A 23,946-nucleotide genomic window follows, 5' to 3' on the forward strand; every position below is an offset into this window, starting at 1 on the left:
CCTATTCCTCCTCTCCTCTTCATGTTCTCTTCTCCTCTTTCTCATTTTCTCTTTTTTGTGTCCTCCTCTCCCTTCCTTTCTCTATGCCTTTCTCTCCTCTCTTCTTCACCTCCACTTCTTCATCTCCCCCTGTCCTCTATCCCTCCTTTCTTTACTCCTCTCCGTCTCTTGCTCTTCTCTTTCTTTACTTCCTCTCCTCTCTTTTTTTTTTTTTTTTTTCCATCTTCGCTCTCTTGCCCCTCTCTCCTTCTTTCCTCTCCCTCCCTCTTTTCTCTCTCTCCTTCTCTTCCAGTAGATACAGAAATCTTCCTCATGTGTGAGCAGTTCCTGTGGCACAGTGTATTGACCGCCTCTCTCCGGCTGCTCAGGTATTGATCAGACTTCGATGAGTGTGTTTCTTCTTGTGTAATGATGCTGTGGGCCTGTATCCTGTCAGGCCCAGAGCAGAGCTAAAGGTCACATCCAGAGAGAGACTGCTCCTGCTCACACACAGTCATCCACTACACTCGTGCTGTCAAATAAACTAACACTTTTACATTAGCCTTAAAGGGACAGTCTGGAACTTTGGACATAGGACCTCATTTCCTAGTGAGTCAGTGTTGGAGACGTGTGGAGACACATTTTTAAATATTCCATTCAGTCCTTGTATTTGCAGAGATCACTGGTGCTAGGCTAGCACATGTCAATGGCCATAGTTAGCCTGCCACTAAAAACACCCACTCCACAAAACACCCAAAGCAAATCTATTATTAAGCCAGACTGTCAATGTGAATGTCTGTGTCGATAGAATAATGTTTGAAATAGAAATAACCTTGCATCGCATCCCATCTTCACTGTCCAAGCTTCAGTCGGGGCTGCTCATGACCCGCAAACACCCGCTCACCCAGTACCGCCTGCTGGAGGGCACGGTGACAGGGACCCAATGGACCTTCTCCATGGAGGTGTCCGTGGACCAGCGCACTGCAGTGGGCAAAGGGGTCTCCAAGAAGGAGGCCAGGAGGAGAACGGCTGCAGCTGTGTTCTAGATGATAGGATATACAGTCCCAGAGGAGGAGCTGGTTCCACCTGCTCCTCACCCCACAGCAGAAGCTGCTCCTCAGACCACAGCTGAACCTGCTCCTGAATCAGAGAACGCTCTAGAGAAGCAGACCAGAACTCTATCTGCTCACATCTCTCCGGACTTCCGTCTGGAGAATGACCCCAACACAAAAGCTGCTGCAAAAGCTGCCCTCTAAAATGACGTCCCACCACAATGCATTAGTGCAGATTCTGGAGAAGACCAGAGCCCAGGACCAGTTCAAACTCCCAGCTGAAGTTCATATCAAACCCAAAAACATAAAAAAGCTGGGCAAAAACACAGCCAGAGACCTGAGCCACGAATATGGCTCTGCCTCCAAGCTCCTCGTGATGGCTTTGGGACCAGATACCACAGACTTCCAGAAAGACGCCATGAAACATCTGAACTTTCGTCTCAGCTCCTTTAGGAACCGGCCCAGAACTGTATTGGCTTGGCTCTTTCCACAGTGGGACAAGCCCAAGAAGAGGCCCTATTAGACAGCGGCCCCTGTGTCCTTTAAGTCATTGGTTTGGAAGAGAGGGGTTACAGGTCACTGGACACTTTTTTAAGTTGAGATGTTTCACTTCCATCCAGAGCTCATTTTAAGAGTCAAAATGCCGAATGGAAGTTGAAGCGTTTCCATTTCAAAAACTGTTCAGATGAAACCTGTGACTCCTTTTCTCCCACAGGCCAAACGAGGATCACACCGACTCGCAGAGGACACAGTGCCTTTATTCAAATGCATTCAAAAAATAAATAAAAATTCTCCTCCCCCAAAATATTGTTATTATCTTTCTTGTATGTCGTTCTCTCTTAAAGCAGCACTGCGTAACATTTCTGTAGAGGGCACATCACCTGCATGCATGTTTTTTAGCAGTGGTCTCAGCAAGGCCCTGACATTTCAGCAAAAATTGTAGAACAAATGATTTTATTGCTTCAATTAATCACAATATTGTATTTTTAGATCTAAAATTCTCTCAAACATGACATAAATATTAAGGATTCAAGTTCTTGGGCTTAATACTTTATGTTGCACAATGTCTCTGTGTCTTCATGGGGTCTTATTCTGAGTAAAAGCTGCTCACCCTGTAGTTCAGACGTCTACAAACATGTTCTGAAATACACGGGATTCTTGTTTTAGTTTATGAATTGAGGTTTCAGTTTTTTCTCAAACATGAATGTTCTTGGACATGTTTAAAATGTGCACTATGAACTGAACCTTGGTTTCAAAAATCACAAATACAATTGCAATACTTGAAACAGATGATAAACCGTACACAAAGAAGTGTCTGTTTCACAATCAAATTCTTCATTTACACTCGTCACTTGAACATTATGAACGGCAAAACATAGATAAAGTCATATGCATAATTCATTAAACGGTCTACTGTACATGAAACAGCACTGGCAATAACCCTTCATGTACATAAAGCGCATATCATATTGAAGATATTTTCACCTGGTTTATGGTACCTAACTTCTATTTTCATGAAACAAAAACTGGCACAAAGTTTAATCTCTGTTAGGTGAAGTCACAATTTAGCTTCAAATCGTGCCATTATTCAATCACAAAGTCGATACATAAATTTAAACAAATCTTCTCTGCTGTTATTAATAATCTCAGACAATAAAAAAGACAATTTTGTGAAACAGTCCTTTATTATAAATAAATCTTTTGTATAAAAACTGGCATGCTTCATTTGGAACCACTTCACAACCAAAAGCTAACCACATTTAGCGTTAGCCGAACACAACAGACTCATCTCAAATGCAAGTCGACGGACGGACATGAGACAAGACCAAAAAACTCACGACCACAATTTTAGGTACAGTTAAATTTATGACACACATGGTTGAATCCCACTTTATCTTTTAAATATTTAATCTTTAGAGTTCCCATTTTCAAGTTTTCGCAGTATTTTGTTCCTTCGTCGTTAGCTCTGCACAGTCTGTAAACATCAAAATATCTTTAGTTTGTGATCTGTGCCACAGTTGGACTTATTTAAAGTCTTTTTCCCCTGACACTGGTCCAGGATTTCTCAGATGTTGTGGTTGGCGTAGCTCACATATGTAGTCTTGGGTGGAGGCACTGCAAAACAAACACAATAGAAAAGAATTGGGGTTAGGATCAGATATGCTGTTATGAAATATCAGGATCTGTAGTTTGCTTAAACAGATTTGAAAGAGGACCATTTTTACTTTTACTTTACTACATTTGAGAAAAGGTATCTGTGCTTTCTACTCCTCAGTCTGAGACCTGGTGAAAAGGCTACTCAATAGATTTTTTCATGTGTTTTTTCTTTTTTTTGCTCCAGTATCTGTATTTTTACGTAATTAACAAAATTCTTCCACCCCCGCTGACAATTACAAATCATTCACTGGTTAAATTAATATCTTGATAAATATGAGACACAAGGTACAGGATATGTGACAGGATCCTGTGTCACGGAAGATCAAACTGCCACAATCCTGGTCCCTCAGGAGTAAAATCTCATGTTCTTTTTTTGTCAATCACAATTTGAGGTTTTGGAAGCTACAAGCAGAACAGAAATCACAGAAGGCCCTGTAACAAGATCTCTTTAAATACCTCAGTGGTGTTTGTTTAGTCACATGAGATGTAATGTGGTACAAATATAGATCAAGACAGGGTTGGGCCTTGTTAGTGTTTGGATGGGGGACCATTGAGGTAATACAGGACATTTAAGTGAAATTTACTCTTTTACTTTAAAAGTTCAGATTCAAGCTTTGAGGAGAATCTGCTCTCCCATAGTGATCAGGTGGACCCAAACATTTGCCTGTCTTGCTTGTTAGCAGTCAAGGCTCTGCTTCCCTGGTTTGTGCAGAAGTAAATTTGGCTAAGAATCGGGCCAAATATCCTCTCATGTGCTCCCAGCTTTGCACAATAGTTTAATCCTTCAGACAGGGACTCGTGAACCAGATCCTATTCACAGATTTCTGCTTCTTGCTTCCATTTGAGGACTATTTTTCCCCATTAAAAAAAAAAATAAAAATTGTCAATTGCTATGGCAACAATCCTACATTCTCACCATTGTGAACTCCATGGATAAATCAGCATCACTGAGGAGAGAACAGATTTCTCTCTCCGAACGATCCTGGCTCTAATACAGGTCAGACATAATACTTTGAGGTCCTTCTGTATATTATACAAAATTGACTTGGGACTGGTAATGCTGTTATCTCATCAAAAACATACCTGGAGTTGTGCTTTGTTTCATTCACACATCTTTGAATAACTCTTTATTATTAGTCTGTCTACATCTCCAAATCTCAAAATACTCTGTTCCACCTTGTGATATCATAAAGCAGTAGTTTTCAAGTTAACAGCTTCTTTTACCTTTACTTTATGGGAAATACTAGGGCTGAAATGATCCAAATGTCTCTAGTGAGGGTGTACAAAGTTTAAAAAGTGGAGCACTTCCCGTATCACAAGACAGAACAGAGTGTTTAAGTCTGAGAGAAGACCTCAGCCCTCAGTATGGAGAATTTGTGGGTTACATGTGTGAAGGAAACAAAGCAAAACTCTGGGTATGTTTTTGAAGAGAGAGAGAAAAAAAAACCCACTAGTTCAGACAACAGTGTAATATGTGCCCTATAAATACAACATTTAGTTACTTTTGTTTTTCTTTTGCTGTTGTGTTTGAAGACATCACCTCAGAGTTGCTGTTGATCCAAACTGCTTACTCTGCATCACACTTCAAAGCCTCTGCATCGTCAGCCCCAAAGTCCAACTCCACCTTGTTTATTTGTCAAAGACTGATCACAGCTCGGCTAACAAGCACTGCCCCCATCACTTACATAAACCTGGAGTGCCTCTTTTATCTGCTCAGTAAAAGGGGGGAGCTAGGATAAAGAACTTAACAACTTGGGAAACATCTGCAGTGACTAAAGACTATAGTTTTTGAGATATGTATTTAAAAGTCAGGGACAACACAGCCAACTTTAAATCAAGTTGTGCATTATATCCACATTATGTGTTTACAGCTGCAGAGCTTAAATTGTTGCATTATGGTAATTGCGGGCATTCTGTTAAAACACAGCATATGGCATGTACTTGAAATAAGAAGTCTTATTCTTTTCATCATTGCCTGATACTACAGAAATGTAACAATTAAAGTTTTGATAATTTAAAAACATACCCATTGGGATCATTCTGGTATGTTTACGTTGTATGTTCATGAATATGCACTGTCCCTTTAAATAAATAAATGAATAAACACATGCATGCATACTACACACATACAAACATACATACATACATTATTTAATGGTGCACTATGTCACTTTTCTGGTGAATGGTTCGGTTCACCATCACAGTCAAGATATTCTTACTGTGAATAAACCCCCAAAAACCCTTTTATGGAATAAATGCAAATGCAAGTTTAGTGCCATACTGTGGAACTAACCCTAACCCTAAGGCAAAGAAATAACCTCTCAAAGAACAAGTCCCCCCATGAGTACATAGTGCAACTTTAATAAAAACTAGACAGACATCAAAACAAATCTAAATTAAAGGTGTACTATGTAACTTTTCAGGTAAATGGCCTACCACCTGCTTGTCTCTATGAATATGTTATTGCGTTGGCTTTTACTGTGCAGTGCCTCATGTGGTGTTGACTGGCAACACCACGTGAAGCAAACTGGCAGTGTGCTTAGCCCTGTCACTCACCGCTGGCCTCCACAGCCTCACACTCCTTGAGCTCGGTCTTCACCTCCCCGTTGGGACGCTCGGCTGCCAGGTGGGACAGTTTGCTGGTCATGGTTGCCGCGGTGACGATGGCCTTGAAGCTGCGTTTGCGCTTGGGCACATTCTGCTCCGGGTGAAAGATGATGATGTAGACTTTGTGGATGTAAAGCATGCCCAGAGACACGGAGGCGCTGAGGCTCAGGGACACTGTCAGAGTGGCTGTCTGGATGTACATCTGAGGAGACAGAGACGACAAGGGTCAGGGACTAGGGTTCAACCATTTGGGAAAAATATCAATTGTGACTTTTATGAGCACTGCAACTGTGATTAGATTTGCATTTTAACAATTTGCTAATCCATTTAAATTGTGATTTCAGTTTGATTGTGATTGGTCTTGTAGTCAAAGCACTGTTTATCTTTATATGCCATGGGAGAAATATTATCCGGTGGTGCTAGTTGCATGCTAGTTGTTGTTAGCATTACTGTGACAGCAAAACTCCTGGTCTCTGAAAGTTGTGTAAGGACCATGCAGTTTGTCTGATAAGTAAAGAAAGTCTGGCAGTTTTCAAAAAATATAATCTGCATTGTCAGGGTCATATAAATCTGTTATAAGGCCGACCTGACCCCAGCCAGGAGCAATAACGTGGCCCCCAGAGAAAAAGTTTGGTGACTCCTGGTTTAAAATCTGAAAACCACCAATAGAACTGTGATAAAAGTTTCAGTAAGAATCAAAGTAGAGATTTTCAAGGCAGAACACTGAGGATATGAACTTGCTTTTGCGAGAACTCAGAGCTTGAGGTAACGCCAAACTAAATATGGCAATCCCTGCATGCAAAGAAATGGAAATGCCACACAAACAAAAGTTCTCGTTAAAAAAAGTCAAATTTTGAAAACTTTCATAGCTTTTTCAAAGAATGAATCATATTTTTAGGGGAATTTTAAACAGATGTTGCTCTAACTCAAGCCATTCCTCTCTTTGCTCTCCGAGTTGTCTTCAACAACACCCACATGCTGCAGTTAACCAGGCGGCACAACTCTTCCCCGCTAGTCCCCCAGCATCTGTCACCACACACCTGTCCTCCCAGCATGCACCGCTGCCTGCTACCTCAGTCGCCATGGCAACCCCGACCACGTAAAAGACAGAGACCCAGACTAATGGCCGCCGTGCTGAGTGGCGGCAGGGAATCCTCCGTGGGGCTCTGCGTGGCCGACAGGAAGAGGAAGTCGGAAAACAGCTCGGAGGGACGTAAAAGGTACAAGAGTGTAAAAGAGCGTGAAGCCGCGGGGAGACAGGTGCTGGAGTGGTTTATGTGCTTCCAGCTAGTGCCATAAAACTCAAGGTCTTCTCGGGCCTGGAATTTGTGTTGTGTTATTGCCCAGAGTAAGCTTTTTTAAGGTGTATGAGTAAAAGTTGTGCTCCGATCTTCTCTGTCAGAATAAATATGGTGAATTCCTTTTCTAACTAGAGAGACAACAAGATGTGGCATTAATTAAACGTGCTATACGTGATTTAATAGGTTCTTAAAATGTGAAAAACACAACTAGTTCATTTGTTTGTTTATAAATGTGATGAGTTTAATCCCTTTTCATCACTTTCAAAGACTTTCTTTTTTACCATCACCGTAAAGCTATAACAATAATTAGCATGCTAAGTGCACACTTTTGGATACTATAACAATTAAGTGCTTAATAATTAGATGCAGACAGCACATAGCTAACTTATTTTGACCACAAGGGCTGCTTATACAATATAATATTTTTAAAATGTAGATTGCATGTTTGTGGATCCATAACAAAACATTATACTGTGTTCCTTCTGCAATTATTGTATTGAATTCACCCGATAAGGAATTAAATGAACTGGATTTATTTCTGTGGTCAAGATGATTCATCAATTATCTCAGTGTATATTTGACTTGTAAATCTGTTTTCAAGTGAGAATGACACATATTGACTTTAGTGCTCCGTTTGATTGGATTTTAGGCACAAGTTGACACATAATGATCCCGACCCTAATGGTTTACAGTCCCACTGGTCTCAGGGGACTGCTTCATCAATATGTTTTTCAATCAACAATCAATTTGAGTCACAGCTTCTTTCCATCTATCATCCTCTGTTCAACTGTAAGACCTGAGGACCCCTCAGTTCAACTGCACCCTTAAAACATGTTTAATTTCCATTTGTAAATTCTGTTTTCACCCCTAAATAGTGCAGTGTAAAAGTGGAAACTACACGCTGTCTTTGTGTAAAAAAAAACACCACAACATTTTATCTATTGCTAATTTGTAAAAAAGAGCCATGTGACTTGTTATATGATGTTTTGGGAGGAGAGCAGATTGGCTGTCCACATGTTTTTATTTGGCTACAATAAACAAGTGAACATTAATGCATTTTGGCATGAAAACTTTCTGAGAGCAGATGATAAATATGTATTTTTATCTTCTGCAAACCAGGTACTAATGTTTATGTGGTGTTAGCATACTAGCTGTTGTTATCAATGGTGGGACTGCTCTGGCCTGGTGAAACTTACAGTGAATGATTTCAGGAATAAAAAGTCTGTAAATCATAAAAAAATGCCTATACCACAGTTTTTGTTTTTTTCTGTGTGTATTCAGAATGTTGTATCATTATTAAAGCTTCGGCAACCCCAGAGTCCTTTAGTTGTAATATCCTGTCTTTTGAGATGTTCCATTGCATAAGCAGCTTATTGTAATTCTAGTGGAGCGCTTGTCCCATGATAATTGGGGACATCAGCAGGTGTTGTAGGTCACACATCAATCTGAAGGGGGCGCTCTCCTGTGGGACGTTTACAATGGCAGCTCTGACTGGAGGCTGGACCACTGCCAGACACAGACAGCTTCAATAGACTGATTACCACATCACAGCCCCAGCGTGTCTACAGGAGTCTACACAGTTTATATTTAGAAAAACTGTTATTTCTGTTTTTTTTTTTTTCTATGTTGTTAAGAAAATATAGACACATAAACACATCCCAAGACCTAAATCAATTTTGTCAGTGTGAAGTAAACTCTGTCACAAATAAGAATGGATGAGGCTCAAACTACTCACTTTTTAATTAGTGGGACAACGCTTAACCAACTATGCCACTTTCACACTATAATATATAAAATTAAATCCACAGTTTATTGGACAACAAATATTTGGAAGGGACTTGAACTAGAGCCCTGCACCTGTGGGACCTGACGCAAAACAGTGTGACATGGAACACATTTTTAAAGCTCATTGCGAACACGGGCGGGAGTGGTGGGTGGGATGATAAACTGCAGTCCCGCAAACTAAATATGAGTGTAAAGTAAAATATACAAATGATTAATGTATGCCTATCACACATAATTTGTGTTGAATATTTTATTTGGCATTAGTAAAAACATTTTAAGCAACCTAAATTTGCAGACGTGGTCTAATCTCGTGCACATTTAAGACAATTCCTTTCCACTTCTCCGTGTTTGATAGAGTTTAAGAAAGAGAACATCCCCATATTGCAAGATTTGCAGGCAGGAGCGGAACACAATGCCGCAATTGCAGGTGGGAATGAAAATTACAATTCTTTGCGCGCGCATGCGGGACTGAAAATTCTGTCCCGCACAGACCTCTAACTTGAACTGACTGTTCTGTTAGAGGGTCTGTACTTAACCAACTGTGTCACCTTTGCCAAAAAGGGTCTTAGAGAACCAGTAAGTGCACTGTTAGCATGCTATTGCTTGTTAGCATTCTGCTCTGGGTTCTGGAAGTTTTGAAAAGCACTTCTCATCATAAAAAAAATAAGTACAGCGCCTTTAAAATTAGTCTTTGAGTGAGACGTGAAAAACGGACTGTTCTAATAGCAGGCCAATGCTTCCTGCACTACTTTTGCTACCAGAAATGTCATACAGTATCATACAGTTTTCAGTTCAAGGTGCATGATGTAACTTTTTGGTTGGGAGTCCGTCACCTACTTGTTTCTATGGATATGTCATTGTTCTGCCTGGAATTTTCCACAGCATGACATTAAACAGCTCTGCTTTACATGTATTCAATTACAGGTGGGTTTTTTTTTTTGTTTAGATTTTTTTGTTTTTAGAAAAACAGGCATTCTGGCTATGAGTGGGGCTGCCTCTCCATAGATAATGAGCATTTGACAGACCCTACACCAGAAAAGTTACACACTGCACCTTTAGATCCACATAAGCTTCTTGACTTGTATGACTTTTTGAAACACAGCCACATAGTACATCTAAATTTGAGATTTGGTGTAGCTGTAGCAGATGGGGCGGCCTTTGGGGAGGTGTTTTCATTCAAACACAGAGGAGAAGAGAGGGAGAGAGAGAGAAGGAGAGACAGAGGCTCCATATAAACTAACCAGATTGAACTCATCTGTATTCACTCAGTCTGCCTTTAACTACTGCTGTCCCCCTGAGACCAGGGCATCTGACCCATACGCTTAATCTCCATAATGTTATCACTGCACTGATTACTTTATCTGCAGATAGTTTTATGTTGTCTGAATTTTTAAAGATTATACATTTATTACAACTTTCATATCAAAAAGAAAAAAAAAAATCTAGGAATACATTATTTTTCTCAAGTTTGTTTATGGGGAAATAATACCAAATTGAGAGCTGGAAAACACAATATTAAATCAACATGATCCTTCTGTTTATGACATATTTTATTTGGTTGAATCGTGACTTTCATGTGTCTTGCTTCATATTTTTATTTTCTGTTTTGCGCTCTGATAAAAAAGGCCCTAGCACCAGTAATTATGAGCTATGTCATGTTTTATTTTTCTTCCAACTTTCACAGCTTAAGTTTTACCTCAAAATCCAATTGGACAATATTTTAATACAACCAATAAAACAAGTGCAAAGTATAATGAAAAAAACAAACAAAAAAACAACCTTTTATAGATCTTATCCAAAGGGGAAACCAAAACGGGACCAAACCTGAACCTAACCAGCACTATTACATACTGTATCTACCAGAGATGGGGACTTGGAAGTTGTGACTTGGACTCGAATCCAATGGGCTAAGACTCAACTTGGACTTCAAGGTCAGTGACTTTGGACTTGACTCGGACTTGAGACCTGTGACTTGAGAAGACTCGATGCTTCTCCTAAAAATTATATCTTTTTAGAAAATACTTTTCTCTTTACAGTTGATACATGTGGTGCTGAATTTTTGAAGGAACAAACTGGAACATGTATCTCCCAATTTTTTACTTTGGATGTAACTGAAGTATTGTGAGACGGTGTCATCAAATGTACTACAGTAAAATACAGTACAATACAGAGGGAACTACAGAGAACATGATTCGTCATGACAAAATAACTGTTATTTAGCACTTTTAAATCTGAATTCTTTATATTCTGACCGTAATGATTCACATTAAAATCTTGTCAAGACATTTAAAAAAGAAAAAATACAATTTTTACAACTCTTATATAAATACTCATATATAAATATATACCATGATTTGTTTAGTACAGTTTAGTTTAAAAGTGAATTAATATGAATTGCAAAAATCTACGCAATACTTTGGTTTAAAGACTTGAAATGACTTAAAGCTCAAAGCAGACAACTTGGATTTGACTTGGACTTATTGGCCAGTGACCCGAGACTCGACATGGCCTTGAGGTCAAACACTTCAGACTTAGTTGAGACTTGCAAAACAAGTAACTCTGATATCTACAACATATTTGATTTTAAGGTACAACTAATAAAGACATCATTGCAACATGCTCTTACCAGGATTAAATCAAGACAAAATAATTAAAGGCACACTATGTAACTTTCTGGAGGTGACACATCACCTGTATGATTCCATGTAAATTAAAAGTTAAAACCATCCTTTGGGACATTCTCCATGGAATTAGATACATTTTATGCATACTATGGAATAATATAGCCAAGAACAACATTTTCACAGAGACAAGCAGGTAGCCATCCTCCAGTCCAAATAAGAGTCAGGTCTGTGGAGATGTAAGGCCACTCAAGACTTTTCAGTGCAAAAAATACAATCAAAAATAAATAAAATAAATAACATGTCTTTATTTTATACTATTTTAGCTGAAAGGTTACAAACAGCGGCTTTAAATAAATGTTATTTAGGGCCAACATTTCTCTAGTGTACGTCTGCATTCGTAGTACTATTTCTATATACTCAGCTGAATACTCCTCTTGGACTGTGTGGGAATAGCTGGTCTCTCTGTGCTCTCCCTGTTAAACCTATAGATGTGTTAGCAGTCCTCTCTGGAGCAGGTCCTGGTGGTCCTCACTCGTCTGCAGGCCTGGGCTATGGGGTGATACACGGAGACTCCGGAGAGCTCTCAAAATCCATTCTTGGCCGTGCTTGTTATGGATTTAGGACAGATTTTCCACATGGGAGAAGAGGGTTGGGCAGCTCATGTCGGACTTAGTTTTCTTGTTTTTCTCAGCTCAATAAACCTCTTTCCTCCAGGATTTTACTACTGGGAACACTACACTGAGAAGCTGTCCATATTCCCACTCAAAAGACATTGTACTGGTGAAATGTCTGGTCTGGTCTAAAGGACACCATGGAGAATCAACAGGGTTCTCCAAAGATTTCACCCACCATCACCTTGACAACTGAATAGCAATAATGCAGTAAATTTACAGACCATTTTGGACACTAAAATACGCTTTATATTGCTTCTTCTGTAGTACCTGCTACTCTGGTGTAAACTTATGGAGCTCAACAGTGGGCAACTACCACTAGATTCAGGAAGAAAATTTCAGGAATTTTCATGTCTTTTCAAAAAAACAAAAAACAAAATCTATAATTATTTGATTTACAATACTTTTCCTAAAAACTGAAACTTTAAGCCTTAGTTATTAAAATATTTTGCAGAATTTTAAGGGTATCTTTAATGTTTTTTGTTTTGTTTTGTTTTGTTTTTTTGACTGAAAACAAATACCTTACAAGTCTATAAGAAAACTGAATGGGAAATTTCTTTCACAACTATGGCGAACTTCGAAGTGGGCAGGACGGTTAAGCTCTTTGGAAACATGGCTGCCAATCAGCCCCATCAACCCATCCAATCACCAATCAGGGATACATGCCACAGTAATACATAGTGAAAGTCACTGAAGTGTCTTGCCCAAGTACAAAACAACTGTATGTATGCACACATAGGAGCTGGGATTGAACTGACCACTTTTGGGTTAGTGGGCAAACACTCTAACCACTGATCCAGTGCTGTAGTTGTTGTATGCTTGAGTCAAATTGCACTCCCATGATTTCTGGTACACAGACTAGATTTGCCCCAAGTGCAGCTACGCATTTAATTTGTCAATTGTCAATTTCTCCAGCTTTGAACACATCATCTTTGAAGACGCCATGCTCACTCGCGGTTTCTGATTGCTCTAAGTGCTACATGGACACAGTCTGACCGCAAACTGAACTCCATATTGCCAGAAGGTAGGGACAGTGGTAACCATATAATCACCATGCCACCATTTGGACAACAATTATGCAAATATGTGAGAGCATATCCATTACCTTCCTCTATTCAAGGTTTAGTGTCAAGATTACACAAGTATTTTACCGTGCTAGTCATAATTCACCATACAAACTCCACTCCAGTCTGTGTGCATTGTATCTTTATATTTGACAGTGCGACTTTTGCACCCAAAGCTCCCCAAATCCACATTAAAGTTGAGTTGTATAATACTCGATATGTGGCCCCAGGGAACGCAATTTCTAGCAGTTTCATCATTTTATCCCTCTACGAATGGTGAAGGTGAAAATACCGCAATTTTTGTCAACAACCTCCCGTGTTACTGCTATATGCACATTTCTGCGATGCTAAACAAAAAGGGCTGGCAAAAACTGGATCGTAAATAATGATTGAGAGGTGACCTGACCTACGCCAAGTGAGACACAACCTGAAGGGTATTTTTACCTTAAATTGGCTGGGTGATGGATGAAAATGTATGTACACAAATGGACTATTATTTTTCATACATCTTTGTTTGAAGATAGTGACACAACATGACATGGAATGAGTTTATCTATGGCTGAATATAGCTACTCAGTACTGGTGAAGCAGGCCAGGGAATCATAAAGGCATGATAGCTATTATTATAATTATAAGTATATTTTGGGCCAGTTGGTTTGTAGTACAATAAGCGGATGATTCAGGCGTAGAAACTTACTGTTAATAAATACCCAAACCCTGACAATCCTAATGCCTTAAATAGTTACTAAGCCTGAATCATTCTGAATAAACTATTATAGGGGCACTGTGTAACTTTTTGGTTGGGGTCCATCACTTGCTTGTGTCTGGATTTGTTTCTGCTCTGCCTGGAATGTTCCACACTATGACATTAAACAGCTCTACCTCACATTTATTTAATTACAAGAGGTGTTATAGGTCAAAACATATCTAGAAAAACAGGAATTCTGATGGTGAGTGGGGTCGCCTCTCCACAGATCTCACCTGTAACATAGTCTGGTTTGGTCTCCATGAAGATAGAAAGCTTTAATATCATACTGTGAATTATTCCAGATAACATCTCTCTGGAGAAAAGCAGGAAAGAAAACCACCAGAAAAGTTATAGAATGCTCCTTTACACTGTTGTCAAATGGCCACAACGCTGCAATGTGACTGGCGCAGTGAGTGCCATCCACCAGGACTCAGATCAAAGCAACAGTGAGAGTGATTGTCGAGTGATTCTTCTGAGATTGTTTTGAATGCATAAATATTGTAAGAAAGAATTCATCTCGCTGCCCTGGGTCAATGCCACTATAGTGTGTGTGCTACGCATTGTGTGGCCTGCTTTACTCTGTCCATTTGGGAATGCCTCCCTCCACTGACCACCTGTGAAATAGTGCTTTGGCAGAGATAGTGAGTCCATATGGTCCACACTTTTATGAGAAAAGAATACAGTGAAAATGTATATCTGAGGGCTGGATGCTGTTGTGATCCATTTTGTGTTCAGATAATGAGATGATTCATTGTGCGTTCTTTGTTTGTGGAAATCTTGCTGATCATTAGTTACAATTAACAGTGGGAATCTCATACACAGCAGTAGGACATAAAACTATTTCATATAAATAAATGCTACGGCACTGTGAAAAATTCAATTGGAAGCGATTGCATCATAAATAGTCCAGAAATTGGCTGGAGGAGCAATGTTGACAGTTTCAACAAATATATTCTCTCCTATCTGGAGCTGCGTGATAACATCCATAGTAATCTTTTACAAACGTGCCCCCCTTTGTCTCCTTATACCCCAGCCTATTCTTACCAGCATCAGCCCTGTATGTGAATATGAGACTGCGTTGTGGATGTGGTGCCGGCTTCTTGATGAAACACCTCGCTCTGTTTCGGGACACTGATGTCATTATCACCTGAGCTCGCCCCGGCTCCGACCTGAATGTGCTGCCTCAGTGCTTCCTTAGGTTAAAAATAACTGGCTGTGTTTTATACTGGTGCAGGATCTGCTGGAGAGCCCTCACACAAACCACAGACGGGTTGGCTTGTTACAGTTTAAATACTGTCTTCCAGGAAGCTCGGTCTCGAAGGATTTGTTGACTTCCTAAAAATAGGCACAATTGAGGAGTTTAAGATATGTAAGATGCAGATTTTCATCCATCCACACACCAGTAGGCTAAGATAGTTCAGTAAGTGGAATATTTAAGTTAGGTTTTTTGTTATGTGATTTTAGACAAATAAGATAATATTTGGCACTGACAGATTAGATTTTAAAATGCTGTATAATTAAATGTGTTTAAATAAGACAAGGTTACAATTTGTTATTATCATTTGGGTATAAGCTAGACAGCACTGTTTCAAGATATGATGCTTGAAGTTTCACTTTAACTTTCTGACAGAAAGTTGGCTTTTAGATTGTTTTACAGTACGGCAGTGTTCAACATTTACTTCCATAAAGACAAACCAGTGGCACCACCAAGCCATGTTAGAAGTCAGATCTGTAAAGAAGTAAGCTCGCTCACAATAATACTGCCTGTGTTTTTTGTGCTTGTGTTTTAGTTTTTGAATTCTCTAATAAATGCAAGATAAATTTCGTTTCATGCCATTTTGGGAAACATTTAAAGTGAAAAAATAGAACCTCCACAAAGACCAGCATGTAGCAAAACCCTACCAAAAGTTACATAGTGCACCTTTAATTAACCTAAGATCATTAATGGTTCCATATAACACTCAACTATATGTTTTACAGTGTACGCTCTATAAGTGTGGTTCAGTTACCTGAAACTTCAGTAGTAATAATTTAACATATAACTACAATTTCTAAGCAGATGTATTTCTGAGGAGTGCTAAAGGTGCTGTATCTGATTTTGTATCAGAGCAGAGTTTGGCACTGGGCGTTTCATTGTAATGAGATAAAGATTATACATAGTGAACTTATGTTGACCTCAAGATCTGAATAAAATCTGGTACAGGCCCTTTAATTCATCTATACAACATTCATAAGATACATTTCTGTCCTTCCAATGCGCTCCTACTGCCCAGAACAATAAAAATGATAATGCCTTCTTTTGACAATCGTCATGTAGATAGATTACATACGTCAAAAAGACCATTCCACCAGTATGCATTTTTACTGCTCTCATCTACAATAAACCTAATCACAAAGTCGTGATTTATGCCAGGCAAACTTTATCACATTACCCTGCTTCATCGTACTTGGCTCTTCCTCTTCATCATTACAACTAAAAATAACAGCTACCGTGAAATTGTCAGCCTTAAGATCACACTGTGTTTCTGCATATGTGAACAGTAGCAGACTGCAAACATGGACTATATTTAGAGAAGATCCCAGCCAATCACTCCACCTGCCAGCCCAGTCTCCCCAAAGACCTGATAATGAGCAAAACTCTCCATCTGGCAACGCATGCTCGGCAAAATGGACGCCCAAAAAGTGATGTCGTAGAACCTTCGAAGTGTAATTAATCGGATGCTGAGAGCAGAAGAACAGTGAGTGATCTGATACTGGCACAGCTAACAATTGTTCAGGGGAGATGGGAGGGAGTGTAGACTGGTTGGTACAATTGTTAACACTTTCTTTCATGTTCAGTGGATATTATCAAGACTCATGGTACATTCTTATGGTTTGTCGCTGTTTAAATGAATCAATTGTATAACCTGGATGATGTCCTCAGAAAATCCAGGGACATTTGTTGAACTAGTTTTATAATTATTTACTAGTTACAACTTTTTTGCAATGATGAGTTTTTTTTTTGCAATAATAATATTACCAATAATGACCAAAGTTGCACTATAAGGTGGAGGGTCTGTCACCTGCTTGTCTTCATGAAAATGTCTTCTTAATAAACTATTGTGTTCATTAAGAATTATGGCAAGACATACGTTTTCTCTGCATATGACCCATTCTTCAACCAGTGCTGCTGGGGCAATCAGTCAGGAGTAGCGGGCCACTGATGGACAGTGCTTCGACACCCATCTCCAGATATTGAGCTAGGTTTGGGCAGGGTTACCTTAGCTGGAGGATTTGACATATTACATGTTTTTGGACTGGACACAGGGAGAAATAAAGATGTAGCAATTGTAAGTGTTACTGTAAATAGCCTACATACCAAAATAGCTCTGGCAAGAGAAATCACTGGTTCTATCTCACAGTGGTTCAGATAATCTTCTAGGAATGTTCTAGTTCAGGATTTATGCTGTCTCACTAGACTAAAGAGTTGTTTAAAACAGGAAAGCCTCGGGTAAAATGCTCCCGTCTGACAATCTAGTATGCAGAGTTATTAGAGAAGCTGTTAAAACCTCGAATGAGTTTGGTCCAGAGGGCTGTTATAGTTACAGTAATAATAGGCAAAAAATGATTAGACGTCAAGAGCAGACTTCTAAGAAAAAGCCCTTCAGGGAAAATATGAGGAGAGATTAATGTAGATTTGAGATATTAGATTCAACGATAGTTTTATTACGCTGTCAGCTGGACAATGGGGCTATAGACAGGAAAAGGATGGTTTTAATTAATCATTCTTACACAGAACAGATTTGTCATTGTATTGCAGCAGCTGAAAACCAAAACTGTTTCTTGTATTCTGTAAAACCATTCAATTCTTTCAAAGGGTAACTCACTAAAAATGGTCAATACATGTTTTTGTTTTGCTTTAGATTGCGAAATAGTATTAATATTGTGGTAAAAGTATAGTATAGTGGTAATCTGAAAAGACAATGTTTGTAGCATATTTTAGTACAAATAAGACTAATAGATATTAGAAAGAAGTCCCTATCCATTATTTGATTTACTAGTAACTACAAGAAAATAGTAACTTTTCTTGAAGTGGGTCTGCCTGTCTCCATAGAGATATTAATGCTTTGTCAGAAATGTTCTCCAATATGGAATCCAACAGCTTTATTGCATTTCAACTGCAGATGTAAGTGTCTCTATAAAGACAGAGATGTTTAATAGTGTCAAACTGTGAAACATTCTGGGCAAAGCAATAACATGAAGACAAACTGCTGGTGAACCCTCCACCAAAAAATGTATGTAAGATTTTGATTTAAAATTTCATAACTTGCGTTTACATTTCATAGATTGGCCTATGTGTGTTCTCATACAAGGTAAACATGTTAAAATCAATTATAGCCTTTACTGATAACCATTCTCATAATTAGTTTTAATTACAAAAACACTGGACATGTTGTCACATTTATATATGTTATAATTTGGTGTTTTGGTTTTCAAGATTACTATCCAGAATAAGCCAGTTTCAATGCTAAAATCCAGTTGCTTTTACAGCTAAAATGACTCCATCATCTAAACGATCACTATCTAAACCCCAGCAGCTGCAGAGAATCACTGACCACTGCTAGTGCAACCTCTGCAGCTGGAGGTTCTGAGTTTTCACATCAGGCATGGCCTGTCCATATAATGAGAATAAGAAAAAATTGTTTGGGTCCTCTGTATGCAAGTTAAAGCACTGGCAGCCCAGGTTCAGTTGTGATTGGTGTTTTATAACTGTAAGAGTGCAGGCTACATACATTTCCTTTCATTTATGAATGTAGTTGTATCTTGGAAGTGTCTTATTAAACACGTTAACATACTGATTCTTGTGGTTATAAGGCTTGTGTATTCCCAGTTGTGATCAAGTTACTGAAAAATGCATCCTGCTTAAGTTAACACCCCCTTTGTTTTATATAAAGAACAATGTACCATCCTGTGCTGTACTACAAATACTATAGTCCAAGTCTCTACAGTATACACGTGTGTGAGGGCATATTAAAAGTTAAACACGGGGTTGAGCAGAAGATTAACAGTGGCTAACAGCACAGACAGAGAATTCATGTGAGAATATATAGCCATGCTGCTGACTCTGCCTTTACCATTTATATAACAAACACCACCACAGGCTTTGAACTCTACATAAAACATGAATGTGCATTATTTATAGGGAAATTCTTGGCAAAAGATCTCAAAACAATCTCTATTATCCAACCACATATTTGAGCCAAAGTGCACAGACAAGAAAATGAAAGTTTATATAAAAGCAGGGAACATTAAAAATCCATTTCCAAATATGCTGCTTACTGACTCCATTCCTTTTCTTTTCTCCTGTTGTCCATAGAAATTCTGATAATCCTTAACGAACTATAAGTAGCATGTCATTTTACAGCTTAAAAAAAAGTACTACTACTAATATTAATATAATATATAAAAAGTGTCTCCACACATCTCCAACACTCTAGCTCACTAGAAAATGAGGCCCTATGTTCAAAATTCTGACCTGTCCCTTAACTGTGAGGCAAGACTTTTGCGCCACATACGGACTGAACAGGACTAAAACAGGCCATTATCCGTTTTTCATTTAAACAGAAAATCAAAAACTGAAAAAACAAATTGTTATCCATTTTTTCATTGTTGTTTTAGAGACAAATAATGAAGATTTTTTTTTTTTTTTCGTTTTCTAATTTTTGGTTTTATTTTGAAAAACGAATGACCAAATGATATACACATACAGCTCCTTAAGAATAAAAAGTAATAGAAACTACTAACTAAATGACTCATAGCTTACACCCCTGATTCTTTATGGTTCTTACCCGCTCTGCCGACTGTGCCGTGCCAAAGAAGATGGGGATGAAGGCCAGCCAGATGATGCACGTGGTGTACATGGTAAATCCGATGGGCTTGGCTTCATTGAACGTCTCCGGAACACTTCTGGTTTTGATGGCGTAAACCGTGCACGTGACCATAAGCAAGATGCTGTAACCCAACGAACAGATGAGGGACAGGTCTGAGATGTCACATTTGAGCACTCCCCGGGCATTTCTCGGATCTTGCGTTCTCTGCTCGCCGTAATCTACAAACGTATGGGGTGGGTCGGCACCGAACCAAACCAGGATGCCGAAAAGTTGCACGGAAATGAGCGAGAACGTGATGACCAGCTGGGAAGCAGGCGAGATGAACTTCGGAGCAGTCACGGCCTTCTTGCCTTGCTCGAAGATGCGATGGATGCGGTTTGTTTTCGTTAGCAATGCGGCATAGCTAATGCTCATCCCTAATCCGAGAAAAATCCGTCGGAATGAGCAGACCACAACATCTGGAGCAGCGATCATCGGGAATGTCGCGATGTAGCACAGGAATATACCAGTTAGCAACACGTAGCTCATTTCTCGTCCAGCTGCACGCACAATCGGAGTGTCGTTGTAGCGGATGAAAGTGGCTATTACGAAAGTGGTGGCGATGATGCCCAAAACGGAAATAAAAACTGGGAAAAGAGCCCAAGGGGAGTCCCATTCCAGTTTGATAATAGGGATAGATTGGCAGCCTGTGCGGTTGTAGTTTGGACGTTGTTCGTAAGGGCAAAGGTCGCAGGTGAATTCAGTGGACTGGTAGTGGTAGCCCTCACAGCGCTCACAGTGCCAACAGCAGGGGACGCCCTTCACCACCTTCTTGCGCTCGCCAGTCTGACAGGGCAAGCTGCACACGGAGGCCGGGAGAGAGGGGTCCCCTGTGGTCCACTGCAGGCTGTCCAACTGAGAGACAAAAATGCACTTTTATTTATTTACTTATTAATTAGGGAATGTTACTGGACAGGACAGATGGGAGCATGAAAGGGAGTCAAGACATTCAGCAAATTGGATAAACCAGGATTAATTTTTGCAACGGCTACTGTACTAGCATAAATACATTTTTTAAAAAAAATTAAGATAAGAGAACCTTTATTTGTTTCCCAACAGGGAGATTTCAGTGTTACACTTAACAGAACTTAACAGAACATTTATCAACATCAGTTTCTAATTGTTTAGGTAGCGGAACCACAACTTGGCAATGATTTACCTATGCTATAAAAGTAATGCTACAAACATTAAACAGTAATTATTTTTGAGATATGAATGAAGTAGAAAGGGTATGTTTTACACTAGTTTTGCATACTTACATTGAGATAAAGCTGGTTGGTCCAGTGTCCGATTACTTTGTACTCTGCCACTGAGTAGTTGTTGATTTGATACTGAAAGATGTCGTAACGTCCTGGGGCATCACCATTTTCATTAAAGATGACTGGAGTCCCAGCACTCCCTGTGAAGACAAAAAAACAAACAGCAGTGTTAGTAAATGTTTTATTCATTATAGTCCATCTACAAATCAATATCACTTAAGACCATTGGAAATATTGTATTATTATGTGCTGTGTCTGTGCACTCATATCCGTTTTGTATTTTCTCAATAACAAAAAACAGTATTGGATCCAGTGGTGCTACAGCCACGTGCTCCAGTTCTACTTCCAGTTGTTTATGAATGTTATTGTTGAAGCTTGTTTTGTTTCTCCTGTTGCGTTCACACTGTCTGAGTTTAGTCTGTCAGTGTGAAGCTCCTCTTCTCTCTCTGCCTAAGCGGATCACTGTCCACACACACGCAAACACACACCACACATACACGCACACACATGCACACACTCTCACACACATACACACAAACACTGCTGTGGAGAGCAGCACACACACAGGACTAGACTGGTTTTGTCAGATCATTGTTCACACCATCTATTTCTCAAAATCACATCTGAATCAAAACATGTTATTTGAGGATTTTGATTAGATTTAAATGTTTTTATTATTGTGTTTTGTTGGACCCAGAATAATTGAGGTAGTGTTTTACTTCTGTGATTGTTGCTGTATAGAATTAGTTCAAAACATCAGTCAAGTCAAATTGGATTAAGTGTCTGGCACAAGGACACAGAATTAAACCACTGTGTAAATTAGTTAGTAGGTGAACCTGAAAAAAGTACCACCTAAGAAAATATTTGAATTTATGAGTACCAGGAGAGCTTCTAGGTCTATAACAGGACTATAGGTGTCAACCAGGACAAAAGACAAATATTATTAGCATATAATAACAATAAAATAAGCATTTGCACAGACTGATATGAGCAAATTTGAGACCAAGAGAAAAAACACAGTTAAATCAATTTTTGCACTCCCTGGTGGCAGTAAAAGGTCAAAGTGCACATGTCAGAGGACACTATAATGCAGAAGTAATGCACAAGTTGTCGTGGTGATGAGGCAGTTGTGTGCGAAATCAGTGTAGCAGTAAACAAACAGCTGGGCCCCATATTCTCTCATTCACCTCTGCTCCCTCTCCCAGCGCTGTCAGCAAACGCCAGGCTTGCATAGCTCAAACTCAGCTTAAACACTCACAAATGTCAGAAAAATGTGGACAATAGATATTCAAAATTGAACTATGAGATTTAGTATTTTCCTCTCAACTGTCACAAACTGAAACACAGGCGACGCACTTTCAGAAAATATTTGGCTGTTTATCTTTACTTATTTTTATGGGTTTACATTTCCTCTTTATAGGTGTCATGTTGAAGATTTTGCCCGATAAAAGTCATATCGGAAAGACAAGAAATACTTTGTTGAAATTGGTAACCAGACCAGATTGGTCACAGATCATATGCCCTGACCTGTGGGGAGCTCCAGGGGTATATCCTGGGACCACTTCTGTTCACTATCTACATGCTGCCTTTAGGCCAGTTAATGAGCAGAAATGATGTAAATATGGTAAATTTGTGGAATTATTCAATATTTTTGAAACCTAAGTTTAGATACAGATATTTGTTTCAAAAATTTAAAAGCCTAGAAAGTGAATGTAACCTATTGTTTTGTTTGTGGGCTGATGCAGATTTACACCAGATGCCATGCCCGTCAGAGACATTCATATTACTCTGAATGAAGTAGGCAACAGGAATGAAGTTTGTTACCGGGAACACAACAAGAGTGCATCTTTTCCCTCCCACATCTTCATTCATAAACCGATATTATGTAACAGAAACTATTGCACAAAGTGACAAAACATTGCTTAGTTAACCAAGCCAAATGGGTAAAAGGCAATTCTATCCAGTTATAGGACATGCAGTGGTGGAAAAAGTATTTAAAATTCTTACTCAAGTAAAAGTACATGGCTAATGTAATAATGCACTCAATCACAAGGACTGCTGTAAAGTGAGGAGTATGCATGAAAAATACTACTCATCAATCAGATTACATGGCTAGATTTATACTCAAGTACAAACTTAAAAAGTTACAGTGATGGAAGTATTTGTAATTAGTTAATTTCCAGCCCTGTTGACATAGCCATAAATGAGCTAAATAAACAGTGACTACTGGCCAGATCCTCAGCCAATGAAAAAGAACCAGTCAAATATTGATAAGGAAAAAGTTGTGAGTTGTTTGATGCTGTTTTCCTGTTTTCTTCATTCACTTGTGGAAAATTGCAATTCAAGCATCTTCCCTTTGATTTGCATAAGAACATCTCCAATTATAGATAAAGTCGCTCCCATTTTCAGCTAAATCTCAAAAACATAAATTCTTTTCTCAAATCTTTTAATGCACATACCCATAGCTGCATTTTAGTTTAAACATTGTCACATTTGCATCCCATTAAGTTGGCACACAATGGCAAACACTGCAGAATCATTGGAACAGTCTAATCTCTGAGCCCTCTTATCGTTTTGTATTGCTTAAGGCTAAAACTAACACGGGGAGGAAGTTGATGCGGATTACTTTGACACAGAGAAAGAAATTTTGAGCTAAAGAGTAAGCGCAGAAGAGGAAAAACAGATTTGTAAAATGAGGGGAGTGGGCGATGGTTTGATTTTGTCCTGATTTTCGTCTTTTTCTGCATAAAATAAGCATCAGAGCACAGTGAATCACTGTTACAGCCCGAG

The 23,946-nt window shown here is 39.1% G+C and overlaps 1 protein-coding gene across 1 annotated transcript in view; it reads right to left on the bottom strand.

Annotated features, from left to right (window-relative positions):
* Positions 1–2,749: 2,749 nt before the first annotated feature.
* Positions 2,750–23,946, bottom strand: part of grm8b (glutamate receptor, metabotropic 8b) — a 105,569-nt gene continuing 84,372 nt past the window's right edge. The window contains exons 7-10 of the mRNA XM_020934311.2: positions 21,157–21,296; positions 19,817–20,752; positions 5,745–5,997; positions 2,750–3,146 (exon numbers count right to left, since the gene is read on the bottom strand). Of these exons, the coding sequence (XP_020789970.1) occupies positions 3,097–3,146; positions 5,745–5,997; positions 19,817–20,752; positions 21,157–21,296 (1,379 nt within the window). The 3' untranslated portion in view covers positions 2,750–3,096. The remainder of the gene's footprint in view (positions 3,147–5,744; positions 5,998–19,816; positions 20,753–21,156; positions 21,297–23,946) is intronic.

This window comes from Boleophthalmus pectinirostris, unplaced genomic scaffold (genome assembly GCF_026225935.1).
Source record: "Boleophthalmus pectinirostris isolate CB_2022bp ecotype Guang Dong unplaced genomic scaffold, ASM2622593v1 HiC_scaffold_2, whole genome shotgun sequence".
Lineage (NCBI taxonomy): Eukaryota > Metazoa > Chordata > Actinopteri > Gobiiformes > Gobiidae > Boleophthalmus > Boleophthalmus pectinirostris.